Genomic DNA, 20,075 nt, shown 5'->3' on the forward strand with positions numbered 1-20,075 from the left:
GACTCAAAATAGTGCACTCAAAGAACATTAACCCCCTTAATTTATTGCGTTCTTATCAGAAACAAACCGAATATAATAATTAATTTAACACAAAGTTGGCCCAAATTTAATTTTTAATGTTTAATGTTTATCTGAACAGTTTATTATGATTGATGAACTTCTATTAAATTTTCAGACTAATTATAAAAGCGAATTAAGTATAATTAAAGTTAGAAATTACGTATTACCATTTTAAATACTACTTACCTCTCAAATTAATTGGAAGGAAACTTTATTACTTAATTTAATAATGTATACTTAAAAGAGTAAACACGATTTGTTTGTCCGTAATTAGGTCTCGTGACCTTTAAATATGTTTATTATATAAAAATATTGGGTTATGAATTTTTAATTTTTTTCTTTTCATCGGAGAAACTGGTAAGACGGGTTCAAGAAGATAATGAGCTTGTTTATTTCAATCTTAAAGATTCAGAAATTTATGGCTAAGTTTTTAAGGGGAGGGGTGTATAAGGTAAGAATCAGTCGGGTAGGTGGGTAGGTTGGTAGCCTACCTGAAAGAGTACGAAAATTATTTATGTGGTTCTGTATTAATTTATATGTAGCTGGAGGCGATAGCGTTTCTGCACCACCAAGAAAAATTATTAAGTTTTTATTTAAAAGATATAGCGCCCCGTAGTGGGAGAGTGTTTTCTCATTTTATAATACGCCCTTCTTAAGAAAATTAAGGTTTTTAGAGCTTATTTAGTTTATTAACGTTTTGGTGAGTGTGGTGTTTTAAATTTTTCAAAATATTTTGTGTTTAAATTGGCAATTAATCAGTTTTTATTTTTATTTGTTTGTTTTATAGGTAAACAACGTTCAAATCTGAGTCCCTCCTTGCTCAAAATATCCGCGCATGACACATACGACGACAAACAATTCGGTAAGTACAAGGCTTAACTTTTTTTTCAGCACGTGATTTTTTTTTGGAGGGCGCTGTTTAATTTCGCGCGATTTAATCAGAAATATTTCTTCAATTGGGTCTTTTAAAGCAAGTAAAGTTCAGTAGATTTATCGTTGTCAGTTTTGCAGAATTTGCCCCAGCTAGTAAAGATTTAATTCGAACAATTCAAATATCATCCCCACTTTCCAAATATCACCTAGGCTATGCAAATATCTCTACATCATATTGTCTCCGTAATTAATATATGATTTAAATAATTTAAACGTTCCAACTATTCAAATATTGTCCTTTCACTTCATACTCAAACCGAGTTTTTTCCTCCGAAATTGTGTATTCATACGGTTTTACAAATTGAATCCGCATATTGTTCAACTGCAGGTTGTTACTTGCACCATAGTTTCCTCAAATTTAGTTACAGCTTTTAAAAAGATATTGAATGAAAAAGCCACATCTTTGGATGTCCGAGAATGAAAAGCGGTGATCTAAGGTCCGAAAAAGGGTATACGTGTAAGGAGGCAGGCAGGCAATTGGCTGACTGCACGTTCGAAATTGGGAACCCAATAAAAAGTTGAAAATGCCTTTGGAAATGGAGTCGTAAAAACAGCGGTGGCTACTACTGACTCTTCCTCCATCTTCCGTCGTCCACGTTCCGGACTTGTTCAAGGGGTTAAACACTTCCCCCAATATATCTTTTACCATCTTGTTCTATACACTTTTGACCGTAAAATATCATCAGGCAACTTTCCAACACCTTTCGGATATAGTAGTGTGTTCTTGTACGGGGCGAATAGTGGCTAGCGGAACGACTGTTTACCGCTCTTAATTGGTCGTAGACGATTTAGATTGATGTACTTCTCTAATAGGAAGAGATTACGCTTCCTAACCGTCATTATTGTCTCTCTTATTTCTTTTATTCTTCCTTAAACGGACGCTAGAGGGGGCTTTTCTACAACTATACGGGGACAGACTGAAGTGCGCGACGGCTACGTCTTATTAAATGCGGCAACCAACCAACCAAACCAAGTTGGCCGTACCTAAACGATTGAAAATTTAGCAGAGCGCGCGTACCCTAAAAAAAGAGAGAGAAAAAATGCGACAAAGTAAACTATAAAACCAATTACGACGTTAGACCCGCTCTCGCGTCCTAAAGTTTTAAGGGACACGACACTAGTTGGGGACCATTTGTCGGTCACTTTATTACTAAGTTACGATGGTAGTGGGTGTGGCCAACAGGGGGAGATAGTCCCTATGTGAAAATTACTTACTATAGGTACTGACTTACCACGTTAGGACATTTTAATTGTTTTTCCCGAGGTATGCACCATTTTGTGTCATGACCGTGGATTGAAACCACGCTGCTTTCTTTAATAACACCCATCTCCCTGAAGGTTTTAATGCACTTAATCATGACGTCATAACGCCGTGCCTATTCCTAATATTTTTGATTTTAAAATAACCAAAGTAGACTCATTTTTCACAAATGTCAATTAAACGTCACCGTCCCCTTTAAAATTGAAGGTATTGTTCACCTTCCCTTTAATGCCCTTCATTGTCCTTCGTTCCTGGTCATCCGCGGACCCATTTTTTTTTCTTATAAGATTGAAGCTGGACATTGTCCGATATTTCTAGAAAAATAGAAGAGACCTGACGAGACAGGAAAGGGGGGGAGGGGGGATGGGTTATAAAGGAATAAAAAATTGACCCTTCAATTTTTCGCTTCGTTTTAAATTTAGGTTAGATTACCCCCTTTTTTTCGGTACCCCCCGCTCCAAAAAATCCGGAAGCTTGACCATCACGTCCAAGCCAGCGGCAATATATTTTATAACGCCGCCACCATTGGCCGAAGTATTATTCCCTATATCAAACTATAGTGGAAGAAGTTAGCCTTTTTATACGGAATAAAGGCTATTTTTTTTCTTACAGGCTAAAAAATCCGGTTTTTTTTCTTCTTTTTACTTTTTTTGGGGGAAGGGGGGATATAGGAATGGGGGTGGAGTAAGGGTACGTTTCCCTTGAGTGGGCATGCGCCCCAGAACTGACCACTAGACCGTTCCTATATATATTCGCAAGCTTAAGCCCCTAAAGGGGGATACTAGTTGGTATGGGGGCAGGAAATTTCGGATTTTCAAACCCCTGTATATGACGCTTCTTTGCAAAGCATGCTTATAGAAAAATAAAGTTAATTATTTTAGAAGTAATCGTCAAATTGCGAAAAGAATCTTTCAATAGAATAATGGCACCTACCTGCCTTTGCCTGTCGTCAGGGGTTAAAAGCATAGCATATGCAATATTACGATCCCAACACGGTAGTTTTAAACCAAATGACGTCATCTACTTCATATGGAAGCCTAACGCGTAGGGTCCATTGAGAAAACTTAATTTATCCGTATCTCAGATCTCGTTCTTGGGTTTTGAGGCGAGAAAGGTATAACCTGATTGGCTTGATTTTGTCATGCGCAGAGAACCTGTTTTACCCCAAGAGTCAGACTCTAATCCAATCAGAAAAATTAGATTTTATTTTCGTCGCTCAACGACAGATGATACTACAGTCAACTTTGTTAGTCACGTGATCCTATCCCTTAGATGTAAACGAGACCAAGCCAACTTGTTCATTTGTTGGTTGGGTCTAATTGAAACATTCATTATTTTATACGCTCTATCTGATCAAAACTCGATCCTTTAATTTTTCTTTAATTTACTTCCGCATCTCACCGTCCGGACCTCTAGGAATAAAGAAGGGAAGTGTAGTTGGCGAGGGTGGGGGGGGGGAGATGGTTTGAAATAGTTTTTAGCGGACAGATATCGATTCTTGAAAGCCTTAAGGTTCTCTTAGTGCACTGGACTTACTGCCCTTTACTACATATATATATAGCCAACCAAAAGTGGATGCTGCAAGAGAGGGAGAGGAGGGGGGTTGAATTTTAGGATGGATGGGGAGGGTAAAATCCCTTCTTTTTTTCCTATATAGTTTTCTATTTCATTCCCTCCTTGCCCCCCCCTTAGTATCGGACCCCGGAATCGGATTTAGCTTTGGCTTTGGCCAGAGTTTCCAAGGGATGCCCTGGGAAGGCGAGAGAGAAAAAGTTGGTTGGTTGTCTATTTCGAGCTATGGAGCAAGCAAGGCGCTGGAGTGCAATTTTCGAACATGATGGGTACGTCATTGTGCCCACTCTATACCATCCTTAGAATTCAATGAGTGTTTACGTTTATTGTACACGTCTAGCCTAATTTCTGTCTCGGAGCGAAGTCTTCATCCTTGGAAGCGACTGAATCTCACAAAGAAATGACCAGTATTGTCTGGCAAATTTGCCGTTTCTAAGCTAGGGTATTTCCATTTCTAACTAGTCACTTTACTATCTGCAGGGTGGTTAAGGAAAACGAAGGTTTCAAACAATGGTTTTCTGGGAATTTATTGCATTGCTTCAAGTCGTCAAGTTCCATTTGCAAAACCATCCTGTGTAAGCTAGCTATTTTAGTTCCGCTTCTCGCCACTACTGTTTTTTTTTTGGCCGTGTCCTCTTCATCCGTTGCCCATCGTTTTAATGGGTAGGTCAATGTGAGATTCCTCCATCTTCCCAGTCAGAATCTTCCATCTCTATCCTTGGAGGATGTCTGCCTGGCTCGCGCACATATGTGCGGTGTCATTCCGCTATCCTCACATAAAACTCAATTGCGGTTCTTAAATTATCTTCGGCGCTAACTCACTTTATAGATCTTTTTCTTTTTCATCCCTTATTTTTTTCTCCTCAGGAGTTCGAGGTGATTCGACACTCTTTTAGTTTAATAATTATAGAACAATTAATTAGTAATCATCACAGTTAAATCATAATTATTCGAAAGATCTAGTATGCAATCTAATGTTTTGGTTTTTATTCGATTAATATTTCAAAATGGTTTCCTTATATTTAAATTGGTGACCAAATTATACGAAATTTAAGTTTATCTCTGTTTAAGAATAAGATATATCAGGTTATGTTTTTGGGTAAAAGCTCAATCTTTAGGCTTCCAATGGAACACCAGTTGTTAAATTATGAATGAGAACATTCCGAAGAGAGTCATCGCTTGTAGTTAGGCCCAGACTTCGGGTGTGTCCTTACTGACATGAATAATTAGGAACATGCCCAAGAATTGGCGAAAATGAGCGCTAAGGGAGCTTTGACTCAAGATTTACGCTTTTATCTTAGCTATAAAGGTTTTCCTCGGACAAAGCTGTAAGCAAGCAAGACTCCACCGTAATTTTTCCTTGCACATACGGCCCCCTTGCACGTTTATACAAAATTCCCGTTTAGGACATTGTTTGGTTAAAAAAAATCCAAGGTTTATTTGGATTATTTTTTAATTTTTGGGTTTTAATCCTGGTTTAGTTCCCCCGTTTAATGTTTTGTGATTGATAAAGTTGCTAGTAGAATTTTGAATTTTTAGGCTTTGCCGCACTGGTCTATTGAGTGTGAAACACTTCTACAGGGGCTATGGGAAAACTAATGGGAAGGGGCTGGTTAGGTTTCCCCTACGAACATGAATGTATTGGGGTGAAACGTTCCAACAGGCGTCGAATTTCAAAACTTTAAGAGGCATCGCTGAAAGCTAAAATCTTTTAGCCCAATTAAATTTGTAAAACCAAGCTTAAAGTGTAGTTCTGATATCAATGTACACTTTTAAAAATCCAACCACGTCCATACGGTGGCTGTAAATATTCGGACAATTTTGAAGTCTGAAAGATACGAATGAGATAAGAAAACAGGACAGGACAGAGGGGGACCCTTAAATCTTTTTATTTAAATAAGCCCCTATTTTTCCCTTATGTAAAAAAAAAAGTCAGTCTGTATATAATCTTGACCCCGAGGTTGAGTGCTGGCTTCGAGACTACGTTGCACGACGGTCTCGGGTGGGTTTTATATAGGAACCATTCACGCAGCCTCTTAGAATCCCTCGCATTTCATCCCCGCATCACGGAGGACTCAGAGAAGGGAGTCCATCTTCTTCCGTATGATTCTATCTCGCCCCAACTTTAAAAGTAGATGGAGAATTGGCGGGAAAAATAGATTCTGATCGTAAGAACGGCCTATAGAAGAATATTTCGCTAAAAAGCCTTAGCGGTGGAAAACATACACGCTTATATTTATAAGAAAAAGTTTCGGATTGTAGAATTGGAAGCTGAAATTCAACTGTTAAATAAACTAGACTATGGGCAAAAATTGCCGACGTTTAATGGCAACACAGTTTTACTTGTGGTAGGATCTCGTGGTAAAATTTCGTGTTTATCTTATGGAAAAAGGTATAAACATACTCGCCCACTTTCTACGTGCATCTTGGGTTTTGTAAAGTTTCACGGGTAGTACCTAAGCTTTTTCCGTATACTTTTATATATTGAATAAATCTAAGAATGATCAAGATTTTCAATAGGACGCGTGGTTTTTCTGGTAAAATTCCAGTCCATTTCAAGTGTGGTAAATATGTATATACGTATATATTCAAGTTTTCGACCGACCCGCAAAGTTCTTTCAAATAGAAAACCTTCTTCTACAGTACGAGCATTTTTGCAAAACCTACCTAAATGGAGGTAGATTTAGTTGGAATAAATTCAGTTCGTACAAGAATGCGCGTTCGGTAGAAGATGAAAGCCATTGGTTTTAATTTTTAACATCCTTGAGTCTAAGGTAAACTAAGAGGGAAAGACACATCTCGCTTTTTGGCGCCTGCGCCGTAGTCTTTTTGTATCATGAGATTGCGTCATGACATGAAAATTTAAAATTTATTTCTATTGACCGATATTCATAGGAAATTTGTATTTATTCACGTCCATTATGTATACAGACCTTTATATTACAGAAACGTTTTTGGCAATGGCCACACACTACTTAGGGGGCGCTTCGATAGCTCGGCCTCAGAAAGCTTTGATATTTGTTGCCATCACCCTTTTAGGAGATGTAGTTCCAGTTCCGAGATTTACACTCGCCCCTAGCTACCTTTCATTCTTCTCCTACATACATCTCTTTTCTCTGGAGCTTTAGGACGCACCATTTTCAATGAGAACTTACCCTATTCGAACGGACGCTCGCAGTTCTTTGCCCAATGGAGCGCGGACATAGATTTCAGTAAGAAGTTTACGGGGAATAAACATGTCCTAAAACTTATATACTTGTATAGTAGGAAGGGTGTGCTTTCTTTCATAACGAACGCATTAAATAACATCCTCCTCATCCCTGTTTATCCATAGAGGCATAGAACCATCCCATAATTCCCTGGGTGGTGGTAACAAAACATCGCCTTGAATCGTGACTTAGCGATTTTTTATTTTGAAAACTTACAGAAAAGCCCAAGCTATAGATTGAGAACGTAAACACCTCTGTTTTAAATAAATTATCAACCACTTAGGGTTAGAGTTCGCTCTTAATTTCCTAATAGGACTAACATATATTAGGTGCCAGACAATTTTTGGCCGTATAAAGGGGTCCCACGCGTGTCAAGTTAGACGCGGAGGGTGGTAACGATTCAAATGTTCGCCTTCTTCCATACTGATGAGACTCTTCTAAAAACCAGACAGTCTAAAACCCTATCCAGACTATTTCGCTCAATCACAAATGCCCCTCTGACACGCCAAGGCTTAAGTTTAAGCCTAACCCTTTTTTCATATAATCTTTCGAAGGCTATCAGTCAAAAAGGTATAGGTTCTCCTACCCACAATCGTGCCCAAAAATTTCTTTTTAAGGCTTAAAAATATGCTTTGCCCCAAGATTTTTAATTGAAATCTGGACTCTCGAAGCTTGTGGCACGTTGCAACGCGTATTGGTAGCTGTAATTGCGAGAAATTCAACATATATTGAAACCGACTTAGTCCCTTGGTCATGTAGCCCTAAAGCAATTCTAGTCCATAGTTTTGTGCCCGTTGGCGTCAAATATAGGTTGGGTTGGGCAACCACGGTTTTATTCTAAATCTAAATAGCCTTACACGCGGGAACACAGACTGACCTACCGAACCCTCATCCCTTAGTAACGCTGCACTACATGGTGGTAGAAAAGGGTCTGAGGCACTAGTCTCTAATGATGATGTAGAGAGTAAAAAGGCCATGCTGACCACGGACTTAGTTGCCATGGAAACGGAACGATGCTCCTATATAAACAGAGAGGGAAAAGGGGGGCTTGGATATAAGAAGTTTGAGAGCTCGCCGTCATTCCAATGCGAGAGAGGAGAGTCTGATGGAAATTCACCATCCCTCTCTCTACTCTTGGACCTCCTTGTCCGCATCTATTTGACTCAACGCGTGTGCCATCACGCGCTTGCCTTTAATAAGCTTATGATTTAAAATAAATGAAAGGCACGAGGCTTTTTAGCTCGAGATTTAAAATGAAATGGCCCATGAGCATTCCATCGTATGGTCAAAGTCTATTGTTCACTCTAAATCCTGGAACGACCTGTTTTTTTCTGGACGGGGGATGCGCGGGATTTTCGAGCCATAAGTATTGTTATCGTCCGTTGCAAATGTATAATAACTTCCTTTTTCCACTGTTAAGCGTAGGGTCCATAAACTAAGGGGGGATAGGCCCCCGCCCGCTATTAAACCCCCCTGCCCCAAAAGAAATAAGTAGTAAGATCAAGGAAAAATATATTGGTTTGGGATCTGGCTTTTTCAGATGGATCTTGCCATGAAAAGTTTGGATTTTTATAATTTTGTTTGGAAGATTCAGAAAATAAAACTAGGATCCAAGTTTTAGGTAGATAAAGGTCCGAAGTGAAGTGAAATTTAGGGCAAGAGTAAATCAGATATTAGTTAAATAAATCAGAGCAGCAACCATGATTGTTTTTAATCGGGCGGGGACAGTATAGTCTGATGTAGGCTAGGCCCAACAGGAGAAGGATGGGGAAAGTTTGACCCTTTGCAGTTTTGCCCCATCATACAACGTGACGTATTTAAAATATTTTATCCCGCCCCACCAGCGGACCATTTTACAGACCCTTTAACTCTACCTTAATTTTCTCATACGTTATTTTTTTTTTACTCGTTACACTTAATTTTTTATTTATTCCGAGTTTTTCCATTATCACTTTATATTTTTTCTTCCTTTTCTTCGAATCTTTGGATAAGCGTTTCCTGATAAGGAAAGGAATAAATTTTTCTTGTTAAATCCCAGACTATTTCTCCTTCTCCTTCGGTATAAGTTTCTCCCCCATTTTCTTTTCTCTCTTGTTGAATAGTAATATATACGGGAAGGCCTAGATTGTAATTCTGTTACGTAAAGACTGAAAGAAACGTTTTCTTATGATAAACGGAGATTATTTTCCTTTCACCAAATCCTCGGAAACTCGAAGCAAAGTCTAATACACAAATATAATTCCCGAAAAAGAAACAATTTTATTCCATAAGTTAGGAATTTCGATTTAATTTCAAAGTCATCTCTGGATTTTCATGAAAGTTTTACAAATCCCGTAAGCTTTGTATATATATTTTTCTTTATAAAATAACGTTAACAGTAGGGATGACAACGTCACTGTTTAGCGCTGTAAAAGCTGGGGAATCCCTTCCTAAATCCAATCTATAACATTCTCGTCGGGTTTAAATTGATATACGTATTATAGGGTGTTAGGACCGTAGCTATTTCCAATCCTCTATTGTACAATAGTTTTCAATCCCTGGCCAGTCCATTTTTACCAAAAATCTGATCCTCAAAATACGGTTCTATATAAAATTCAACAGAGGAGCTGGATACTCTAAAACATCTTGTTCCTACACCTTGAACAATCTTTTTATATATTATTTTTAATTGCTATGAAATATTGTAGACTCATAGCGAACTACTGTACAAGGGTGCAATTCAGGGGCTTGTGGACGCTCCACCCTTAACTATAGCAACAGAGCGACGTCATAACGGTGTACTTCTCTTCAAGATATCACCAAAGATTATTTTAACAGTAGTAGTACTTAATGATCGATATAATAAGTCTTAATGATCGATATAATAAGTCTTAATGATCAATTTAAATGCAACTTTATGTTGCTGAAGTTTTTAGCCAACAACATGTGTTGCATTTGAAGTATGGAGACATGAAAGGAGATAAAGTGTGCTTCCCCTCGTAGCAGGAACGAAATAGTATGAAATCTGGCTCACCAGGGATAAATCTATTGTAAAAAATAAAAAGTTGAAGAGGATTTTCTCTGAAGGTGGCATGATATAAGGTAACAGAGCTTGGTAGGCCTATCTAGCTTTGGTGTTACATTTGGGATGGGATAACGCCATTTCCTAAGGAGCAAAGAACTGAACCACCTCGATGCCGTATCTTTCACCTAGACTCTCTCTTCTTTAAAAGTTATATAGGAAGAACGGTTGCGCTTTAAGAGGAAGCCAAGTTTAATGGACAGATCAAAACCATCCCCGAGACTATTTCCTTTCAGAAGTTTCAACTTGGTTTCCCGTTGAAGTCCCGTTCAACTTTTAAACTTCGGCACCATCTTTATGAAATTTCGTTTCGGAAAATTGAAACAATGAAACAGGGTCTTTCAAAAAGGGTGGTAGGATCGAACGAAGTGCAGTGGGTTCTATGGACAATCAATTTTGAGTCAAAAATGTTCAGTGACATTTTCCCCTAAGTGACACCCTGGATAAGGTATGAACAGTGGAGTGTGTTAAGGATGGGTCCTTAGTTAAATTAGCATCGCCTTTCAGTTTCTTAGTTATTAAATTTTAAGGGGTTATCCGTAAAACACTGGAATCATGACTCGCAACCTGAGGGCCTTGGGGCAAAATTTCATGCAACATTTTCGACTCAAATACTCGAGTATAACGAAAGCTAAAACAGAAAAAATTCGTAAGTTATCAAACGTACTTTATAAAAGATAACACTAATTATAATTGAAAACTTCGTGTATTAATTTACTTCTGCGCTTAACCTATAGGTAGACACATTTGATTCTTAGCTTATAAAATAGAATCGTTTGAAAAAGAAAACGCTATAAATTTATCGAGAAATCTTTAAGCTATCGCGAGCCGAACCGAACCGAGCTAGCTAGCTAGCCTATAGTCTGCAGAGTCTAAGAAAATAATGAAAAAGTTTGAAATTTTATTTCCTCTAGAGAAAGGAAGTCTTTCGCTGGGGTTTTTTTTTTCTTCTTACTAGTTCTAACAGCGAGCGGTGATCCTATTTTCTTCCAAGCCAAAATAGGAATCTTAGTAGCGCTCCTGAACCAGAAGGGAGAGTAAAATTTTCCATCCCTCTCTATCTCTCCTTTTATAACAAAAAAATAAAATCCAAAGAAGAAAAAAGTAAAATATAAGAATAAATCCTCCCCAAGTTATATGGAATTTCTCTCTCTTTTAATAATATTCGGTCCAATCTCCTGGCCGTTTTCCATCTAACGTGCATTCCCCCTTTTTTAAAATATCCTCCTAGAGTCCTGGTTATAAAATTTACTCAAAGGAAAGGGAGGGAGAGAGTGAGTGAGAGAGTGAGTGAGAGAGGAAGAGGAAGAGTAGGAAATTTAGAACAGGCGCGTATCCCGATTCCGATTTTGCCAAGGCTTAAAAAAAATTTCGTCAACCCTTATTGGTCGCTTATTTTCAAAGTCCCTCCTTTTATGCGCGTCGCGTTTTGAATCGCGACCCGATTCGCGCATTACGTATATACGTTATGCGCCTTCGATATTACCGCGATTTTCTTCTCGTATCTAAAAAAAATCAGGATTTATTCAATTCTTACAAAGAATATTGAAAAGTTAGTTGGCCAAAAATAGCGTGAAGGTGGAAGGAAAGGTTAGCAAAATATATAGTGAAGGTGAAAGGGATGATATAAATTCCCTGTTCGTGAGATTTTTGTGCATAATTAATTTTAATAATTAAAATATGAATAAATCCGGCATGGAGAACTTGAAATAACTAAAATCTGAAATGATTAATAATGATGTGTAATTTCATTTCATGTCTTGTTCGTTGGAAAATTGATCTGATATATTTTAAATAATTCATTATTCATGTGCAAAATTTAATATATTCATGAAGGTACCTTAACCCCCTTCCCCTGAGGGGGGCACCACCACTAGCTTTAAAACAAAGTGTAAAAAAAGGCTTTTCTAAGGTCTCCTTGGGTCTCTCTGGTAGGCTTCCTCTGCTTAGTCAAAAAAAAAGAATCTTTTTCCTATACCTTTTTGAAGCTTGATTTCATCCCCTCTTTTTACCCCCTTTTTAAGGGAACCCTGCTTTATATCAGGGTTTTCTAGGGACGACTAAGGGTGCCTTGGGAACTACGGGAGGTATGCTGTGCAGCCAACCTCGACGTACGTCAGAAGAGGCTATATACTATAGGGTGTTTTAGAATGATGGGGAAACGGTGGAAGACGAGGGGGGAATAAAAGGGGTTGGTAAAATGTATCCCACCCCCTTCTTTATAACCAGGCTGTAACTTTACTTTCCCGGCCCCCTTTTTTGCCCCCCCCCCTCAGTTTCCCCCAACACCCTTTTTTAGCACCGTTAAAGGCGGTAGGGAGGGGGGGGGTTGAAAAATACTTCGCTGCATCGAATCCCGTTATCCAGTTGGATTTTGATATTCCAAATATATCCCCACCCATAACGTGATGGAGATGTTTCCTTAAACTTCTACGCATTTTAAGAAGGGGGGCAATGCATTCAAGATGAAGCTCACATCACGCGCATACTCGCGCGCAGATGCCATGCCAAAAGATATCCCGCTCCGTCTTTTTTTCTTTTAACATCATCCTTTTGTGCTTATTCCTTATTCCTTATAGGCAAAAGAGGCTGCCTCTCTATAACGCCTGCGCCGATGCAAATAACTCGCGACCTCCCTCGCGAAATTTCCATCCTATCTGCGTATAAGGTTCGAATAAGGATTTCCTACTCCCGTAATTTTGGAAGGCCCAAGATATTGGCGTTTTCCAGAACGTCGGCGCGAAAATCTTCTCGGGAGAAAAGAAGAAGAAAAAGGATCTGGGTTGCCATGGTAACCATTTTCTTCTCTATATTGATTGGAGACGCGAAACTTCTCTTCCACTCTCCTCTCTTTCTGCTTGGCGCGTAACGGTATCTAGCTCGCCCTTACTCTTCGCGTATGCCCCTATACTCTAACCCTATCTCATCCACCCTTCATCTTAAGGAGTCGGATATTTGGCAAACTTATCAAAATTAATATTTATTCAAACACTTTCGCTAATAATGCCATAACTATTTTTCTTCACTGCATAACGTTATTGCAAACGTAACCCTTTTAAGGCACTGAACCGTTTATTTTTAGGATTAGTTTGTATGGGCTTTGTTCCCGAATTGGATGGTGTAGCGTGTAGTGACCCATCCCTCGTTTCATCCCTTCTTTCTCCTCCATCTTTCCTCTCATTCAGTCTTTGCGGGTTTCTTCTTATCCGTACGTCGGTCTTGAATAAAAAGTAATCAACGGGTTCCCTATCCAACCAAGCCAAGCCAAGCAGCCTTTCACTATCTCGCGCCAGAAGGAACGAGCGAACGAACGAACGTACGTGTGCCGTGAGGGATGGTGCCTGGGAAAAGGGATTGGAAGAGGCTGGGAGATTCGGGGAGCCGAGGGATGGAAATGTAGGCAAAGCAGCTCAAAGAGAAGGATCCGGAGAGGAGAGAGAGAGGCTGCAGTCGAGGAAAAAGGGTTATTACTCGAACCGAGGCGTTACGAATAATCTCGCCTTGCGAACATCGGGGAGAAAGTTTTCCTTAGGAAAAACAGGAAAAGTTGCCTGATGAGAGACGGGGGAAGGATTATATCGTGTATATGAAATGTGGAACGGGGTTATACGTGGTGTTGGATAGTTAGTAAATATTTATGTTAAAAAGATGTTATTGATTTTTCTGCGTAATATTTAATATTCAGTTGAGGTCAATTCTGATGCCCCAGCATGATTTATTAGCGACTTTGATCCCCACGCGTAAGATCTGCATACTTAACTTATATTAGGTTAATTATAATAACTATTATTAAACCTTCAAATATCCATTTCAAAAGAGGCTTTAAAATATTTTAGGTATTTCACTGTCCAATACCTCGATAATGCCTTTATTCTTCTAGATTCTCTTATTCTATGAGTAACAGTATCTTCTGGCATGCATTGGATTTAATCCCGCGAGCGGAGAGAGTAATGTCGCGGAATGATACTAAATGTAAACGCTCCTGAATTAAAAGTAGTTCATCTATACTCTCCATTGCATAGGCCTATACCAGTCATACACAAAATGGGAAAGACGAAGGGTGCACTCGTGTTGTGTGATCAAAATACTGAGAATCTAAGATTCGAGCTCGCGCCAAAATTTTGGCCTCTCCTTTTTACCCTTTTTCCTTTCCCGCCAATTTCTAGGATTTTTTTCTTTCCCGCCTTTTTCTCTCGCGTGATGAGGATGGATGATGAAGGAGGGGAATCTGACGCTATCCTCACGTGTTCGACTTATTTCAGTTAATACCTACGAAAGCTAGATAAAGGGTGGATTGTCAAAATCGCCCACTATAGTGGAATTTCATACTTCCCCCAATTTTATTCATTAAATCTAATAAGATGAACAGATTTAAGGCTGCGTATCGTATTTCCCAAATCTTAGGTTACATCTCTACTTTTATATCTATATAGAAGTTGCCCAATGCTTATAAAACAGAAATACATTAATACAGAAGACATCAAATCGCATTCAATCACTGATTTAATCAAAATAAGAAGTACAGAACTGTAGAGATTTTGATAACGTATGGTTTATCAACTGAATTTGTTTTGCGAATTTCCCAGCTCCTCTATTTTGGTATGCGGGTCAAAGGTTAGCGTTAGCCTTTGCTGGATTGGGTTGATACTTGGATATCACGTGATGCTAGGCCTTGGTCTTTATTTTATTAGTACTAACAGTATTATAACAATTTGGAAAGGTAATTTTTAGATTAAGTTGTAACTAAATAATGAGAAACCACGCCTTTGAAAGGTTATTGTAGTCTACTGCCTTAAAATTAGTTCAGTTCTCCATGAATATTGAGGAAATTATTTCACATAGTTAAACAAAAATGGCGACTATAGTACCCCGTATTCATTATAAATTTTCATAGAAAAATTATATAAATTCATGAAATAATTTCATAATATTTCTCGTTCTTGTCTACTAAACCAAAAATAATTCATTATTTCCGTGTTCTTCATCTCGATATATTACGTTTGTTCATCCCAACATTAGATTAATTTACAATTTACAAAGAGACTATAGATATATTTTAATAGTACTCTATTAATGGGACGAACTCTTATAGTATTCGCCTAAAACAATATATATTACCTAACATTTTTTTAACTTAACTTAATGTTGGTTAATGTATAACGTTTTTGTATTGTCGTATACGCCTTTTTCATGCTGTCTCATTTTTAACCGTACACATAATATATTTTATAGTGCGGGGTATGTTACAGTTTCTGTTATATCTTGCTTGGTATATACGTCATGACGATGTAGCTACAATTGTTTGACCTTTTCGGGAACCTCCTGTATACTATATATGGGTATTTTCTATTTTATTTTGTATAGAAATGTTATTCAGGGTTTTATATATACTCTACATAATATTTTTGTTTCTTTAAGATAGTTTTCTCTTACGAATTATATTTCTTTATGCTCCGACGAAGCGAATATTCCGAGGGATCGGATAATTAACTCTAAAAAGATATGCGTGAAAAATATTCTTTTCCAAAAAAATCTTTATTTTCTTAGATAATAATTTAACCACATTACTGTTTACCTTGATTATAAACCTATCTTTTTCTGAAGCTCTCAAAAATTCGTCATATGACTGAATAACTTCCTATTTATAATAATCTTACATTGTTAAAAAAAAAATTGCCTGATTTTTATATTTTTATTTTGGGGGCAAATGCTCAGCCCTTTCTTTTCTATGAGCTTGCAGTCTCTCCTATCTTCGAACATGTTATGAAATGAAGTATATTTCTGATGGGATGTTCTCCCATTTTTTTTCCATCCGATTACGCCCCGAGAGGAACTAACTGTAAGCGGAGAAAATAGTACTGGAATGGAAGGTAAGGTCGATAGACGTTCAAAAGCCTTCCGCGTACTCGATCCCTTCTTGTTTTAATTATGACGTAGCAACAGAGCCAAATGTTATGTGAACCAATCAGAGATAGCCGCTAACCAAAATAAAGAACCCAAAATCGCATAAATGGATCTAGAATTTTCTCTTTATTAATTGAAAGAGCGTATTAAATAATAATAATAATCTAGGCTTTGCCTATGAAGCGATTTCCACACTAAGCCTCTGGCTTATTTACAGATGGGTTAAGTTTCCGTAATGGCCACTACGCGTTGGGCTTCCGCGTGAAGCACTCACTGGGAGTACCCCTATTGGAGGAATCCGTCAGGTGGTACTGCTACTAGCCGTCCAATAGGCGATTGAAGCATTGGAAAGCCTAACGTGTAATGTCCATTGCGCGCCATTACGGAAACTTAATTGCTCGTATTGCCTTTAATATTTTATATAGAAACATGGTTCCAACTGATATATTCATTATTTTATACCCTCTTTCGATTTAAAAAGAAAAAACTGTAGCTTTGAGTATCCTTTAACATAAAATCCGTGTAATATCAGTCAGTACCTTCTATTCCAGAGCTATTTTCTTTGCCGTAAGCCTATCGGAAACGATCCTCTCTCTTTCAGCTTTACTCGATCTTTTTGAACATCCATAACATTTTTGATTCGATTCCCTTCTCTCTCTCTCCTGGTATTCCCTTATATCTTGTGAACCCTTTTACTATATTATTTATTTTTTGGTCTAACTACGTAGCTAGAACTTCGCAGCAAAAAAGTAGTAGGCATTAGGTCTATATGTATATATTTCTTTAATCTGGAAGTATGTTAAGTTGCCACGTTTTTGACGTTAGGTGTATATTTATTTATACGATACTTTGCTTTAATCTAAGCGGCGCTGCTATCTCTTGGGTTTGTTTATGCGGTAGATATTCGTTTTACGAAGAAACCCGTGTACGTATCTTTGGAACTCGTTTTCTTGTTGGAGGTGTATTCATTTTCAACCGCGATGACCATATAACGGTTTGTTTGTTTTTGTAAATATATCCCCCGTAGAGCCTATCTTCTTTACGCTCCAATGCGTTAGGTATACACAGCAAATTTCTTTACACATGTAAAGAGTTATCTCCCTATTATCACTAAGACCACAGCTAATATATAATAAAGGAAAAAGTACAGGTATGTTATACCTGTAGACGTCACTAAACCAATGGCGGTGCACTAGTCCTTGATTGCTTTTAAGACTAATTAAATGCGAATTATTTTGTAATAAGAAATATTTTTCCATTTATATTTAAAAGAAGGGACCGTTATTTTGAGGTATAATGTTATGTTACCTGAACGTTTTCCTTTAAACAACAAGGTTAAATTAAATTTAATACTGTAAATATTTAACTTATATTTAATTAGAGATGTGAAATTACTGTAAATGAATATAATACGCGCCCCTTGAAATTCTTAGCCCCAAAGCAGTTATGTTCGTAGGAGAAGCCAAACTCATTAACCCCTTCGCTATGGTTTTTCTCATATCCCCTGTAAAAGTGTTTCACACTCGGCACACCAGTGTTCAATGAAACGCCTTTTGGAGAGCTGTGGTTCTTCCGCCGCGTACCAAAAGTTTATGAGATTCTCTTAAATACTTGAAAACCAATTTCGTTTAAACTGTAAAGTTGCTTGATTGAAAATGTTTGACCGTAATCTGTTAAAGTATAACTCTTAAAAGGATTATGGGTAAATTGTTATCTCGTAGATTGGCGGTATAGAGCTGCTGGGAACGTGACACTTAGTTTCCCATCATGTAGCTCTGATTGAGTGGCAAACTGGGGGTTCTCTTTAGTGCCAGTTATCGCTTTATCTTTTTCTTTTTTACCCTTCTGCTTTCTTTCTTTTAACGGCAAGCTAGCTAGCTTCCTTCATAGATATTAGAACTACTTTATCTATCCATAGTTAACCCTTTCTTTATTGTAGCAAGGAAAATGTAGTCCCTTATAAAATACTAGCTGTTACCCGCGGCGTCGCTCACGTGTAATAAGAACTTCAATCAAAATGATGTAAAGAATGGGTAGATTTTACTGATGACTAATATTTTTGTAGCACCCAAGGAGCGAAGGCACTCGGCGTTGCCCGTCAGCCCGTTGGGACATTTTTTATTACTTTTCACGTGGACATTATTCCATAAAGAAGGGTTTTTAAATTTCTGGCCGCCATTTTAAAAGATGGCAACAAATCGAACCCAAAAGACAATTCAGCCCGTCTATAGGTTAAAGGAAACCAGTGTTACTAAATATTCGTCAAATCGGTTGAAACGCGCGGGCTTTCTTGCATAGAGAAGATTTTTACATTTCTGGGCGCCATTTATTAAGATGGCGGTGGATTGGAAAAATCTTTCTTAGTACGCGCCTACTACTTATGAGTAACGTTCCAGCAAATTTTCAGCCTTCTAGGGCAAGCGGTTTGGGCTAGGCGTTGATATTTATTCGAAACTCACTGCGCAAAAAGTGATTATCCAAATGATTTCTATATTTATCATCTCTATGATCTTTTCTCGCTCTTTTTTTCTACTCCGGTGTACTCTATGATACTCCAGCGTAGCTTCTTATAGCTCGCTCGGTTCTTCTCCTCGATCCTTTTTTTTTATAGTCGAGCGAACCTCTGAGGTATCCTTCGATGACGTTCTTAATAGGTCTCTTCGGCCAACTCATTTCAGCAACTGGGGAGTCACCCCCCTATCCCTTCCCTTCCCATCCCGATCCCCATTCCCCTAAACCCTCTCCAACCATCCTTTCTCTCTCTCTAGACTATATTGCCTCCAAATTGCCGACGACCAGAGCTTTTAACTATCGTTCTGTTATATGGTTTCGACCCCCCTTCCCCTTCTCTTCCATCTCAAACCCAACCTGTCTTTCTAACTACGATAAAATAAAATGACGTAAAGGATGATGGAAGTCTCTCTTCTGTTAGAATCCGTAAATAATTTAAATAAAATAGATTAATTTATTTTGAATTAAATCCTGTAGCTTCTATATACGAATGTGTAAAACGGATAATTGCGCATTGTGAGGTTGTATATAAGTTAAGAATATTTATTTCGTGTTAATTCTGAGAACCGTTTATGGTTTTAAATGATTTTACGTAATATCAGGAGCTGAGTTTATTTTAAAACTGCATGCCTTCACCATAATGGCCGATATTTTTTGGTTGGATGCAGCCAGAAGCCAGCAGGAAGCGAATCGTTTCCCGAGACGCTGGCGAGGGCTCTCTCTCTCGCTCGCTCATCCTCGCTCTTGGGCTTCTCTTTTCCATCACATCTCATCTCTTTTTACCCCCATCTTTCAATGGACGGACTTCCCGTATTCGGGTACCCGGCCAAGATCCCGCCTTTTTCCGCGCGCCAAAAGTTCCCTCTCAACGCTCCCAGCTTTGCTATTATATTTTACAGCTTCCATTTTCTTAGAGCCGAAGTTGTTTCGCTCCAATGATCAATTTTTATTTCAATTTATATACTATAGTGGGAATAACCAATTCATATTTTAATTCCGTAGCTTTTAAATTTACAGATTGAATGAATTTATAATAATTTCATTCGTTTTCCTTAATAATATTATTTTGAAAATATGTTTTATTTAATTTTTCATCTTGAGCTTCTTTTCATCTTATTCCCATCATCCTGTCATATTTATCCTCCCGTTCATTTTCCCGGGTAATCTAACGGTCGTAATCGTTCGTATGAAGATGTGTCTAACGGACAACGTGCTAGACTGAACCCGTATACATTTACTGACCATTTCTTCCCGGTATCGTTTCATCTCCTCCTGCCACCATACAGAGGGAGGATGATACTTCTTTTATTCCCTATCATCTATAGTCCCCAACGTCACCCCACGCGTCCCTGACCAACTGGTCATTCAACGTCCATATTGTCCGAGTCATTCGAAGTCAAATTAATTTATGAATACTCTGTACGTTTAAAATTCTTGAAATTGTTAAGCCTAATTTGAATGTAAAAAAATTGTAATACGCGTGAGTTTTCTCGCGCCTTTTTTGGAAGATTTTTAGTCTTTCCACCATGGAGAAATATAATTGGAGACCTAGCTAGAATGTGAT

General features: G+C 38.1%; 1 protein-coding gene across 1 annotated transcript in view; it reads left to right on the forward strand.

Moving 5' to 3' along the window:
- Window positions 1-20,075, forward strand: part of LOC149661311 (uncharacterized) — a 190,939-nt gene that overhangs the window by 87,848 nt on the left and 83,016 nt on the right. Inside the window, exon 3 of the mRNA XM_089842783.1 lies at window positions 848-922. Coding sequence (XP_089698909.1) covers window positions 848-922 — 75 coding nt within the window. The remainder of the gene's footprint in view (window positions 1-847; window positions 923-20,075) is intronic.

The sequence above is a fragment of the Phalangium opilio genome, unplaced genomic scaffold, assembly GCF_054372755.1.
Source record: "Phalangium opilio isolate 3A_F unplaced genomic scaffold, DU_Popi_V2 ptg000070l_1, whole genome shotgun sequence".
NCBI lineage: Eukaryota > Metazoa > Arthropoda > Arachnida > Opiliones > Phalangiidae > Phalangium > Phalangium opilio.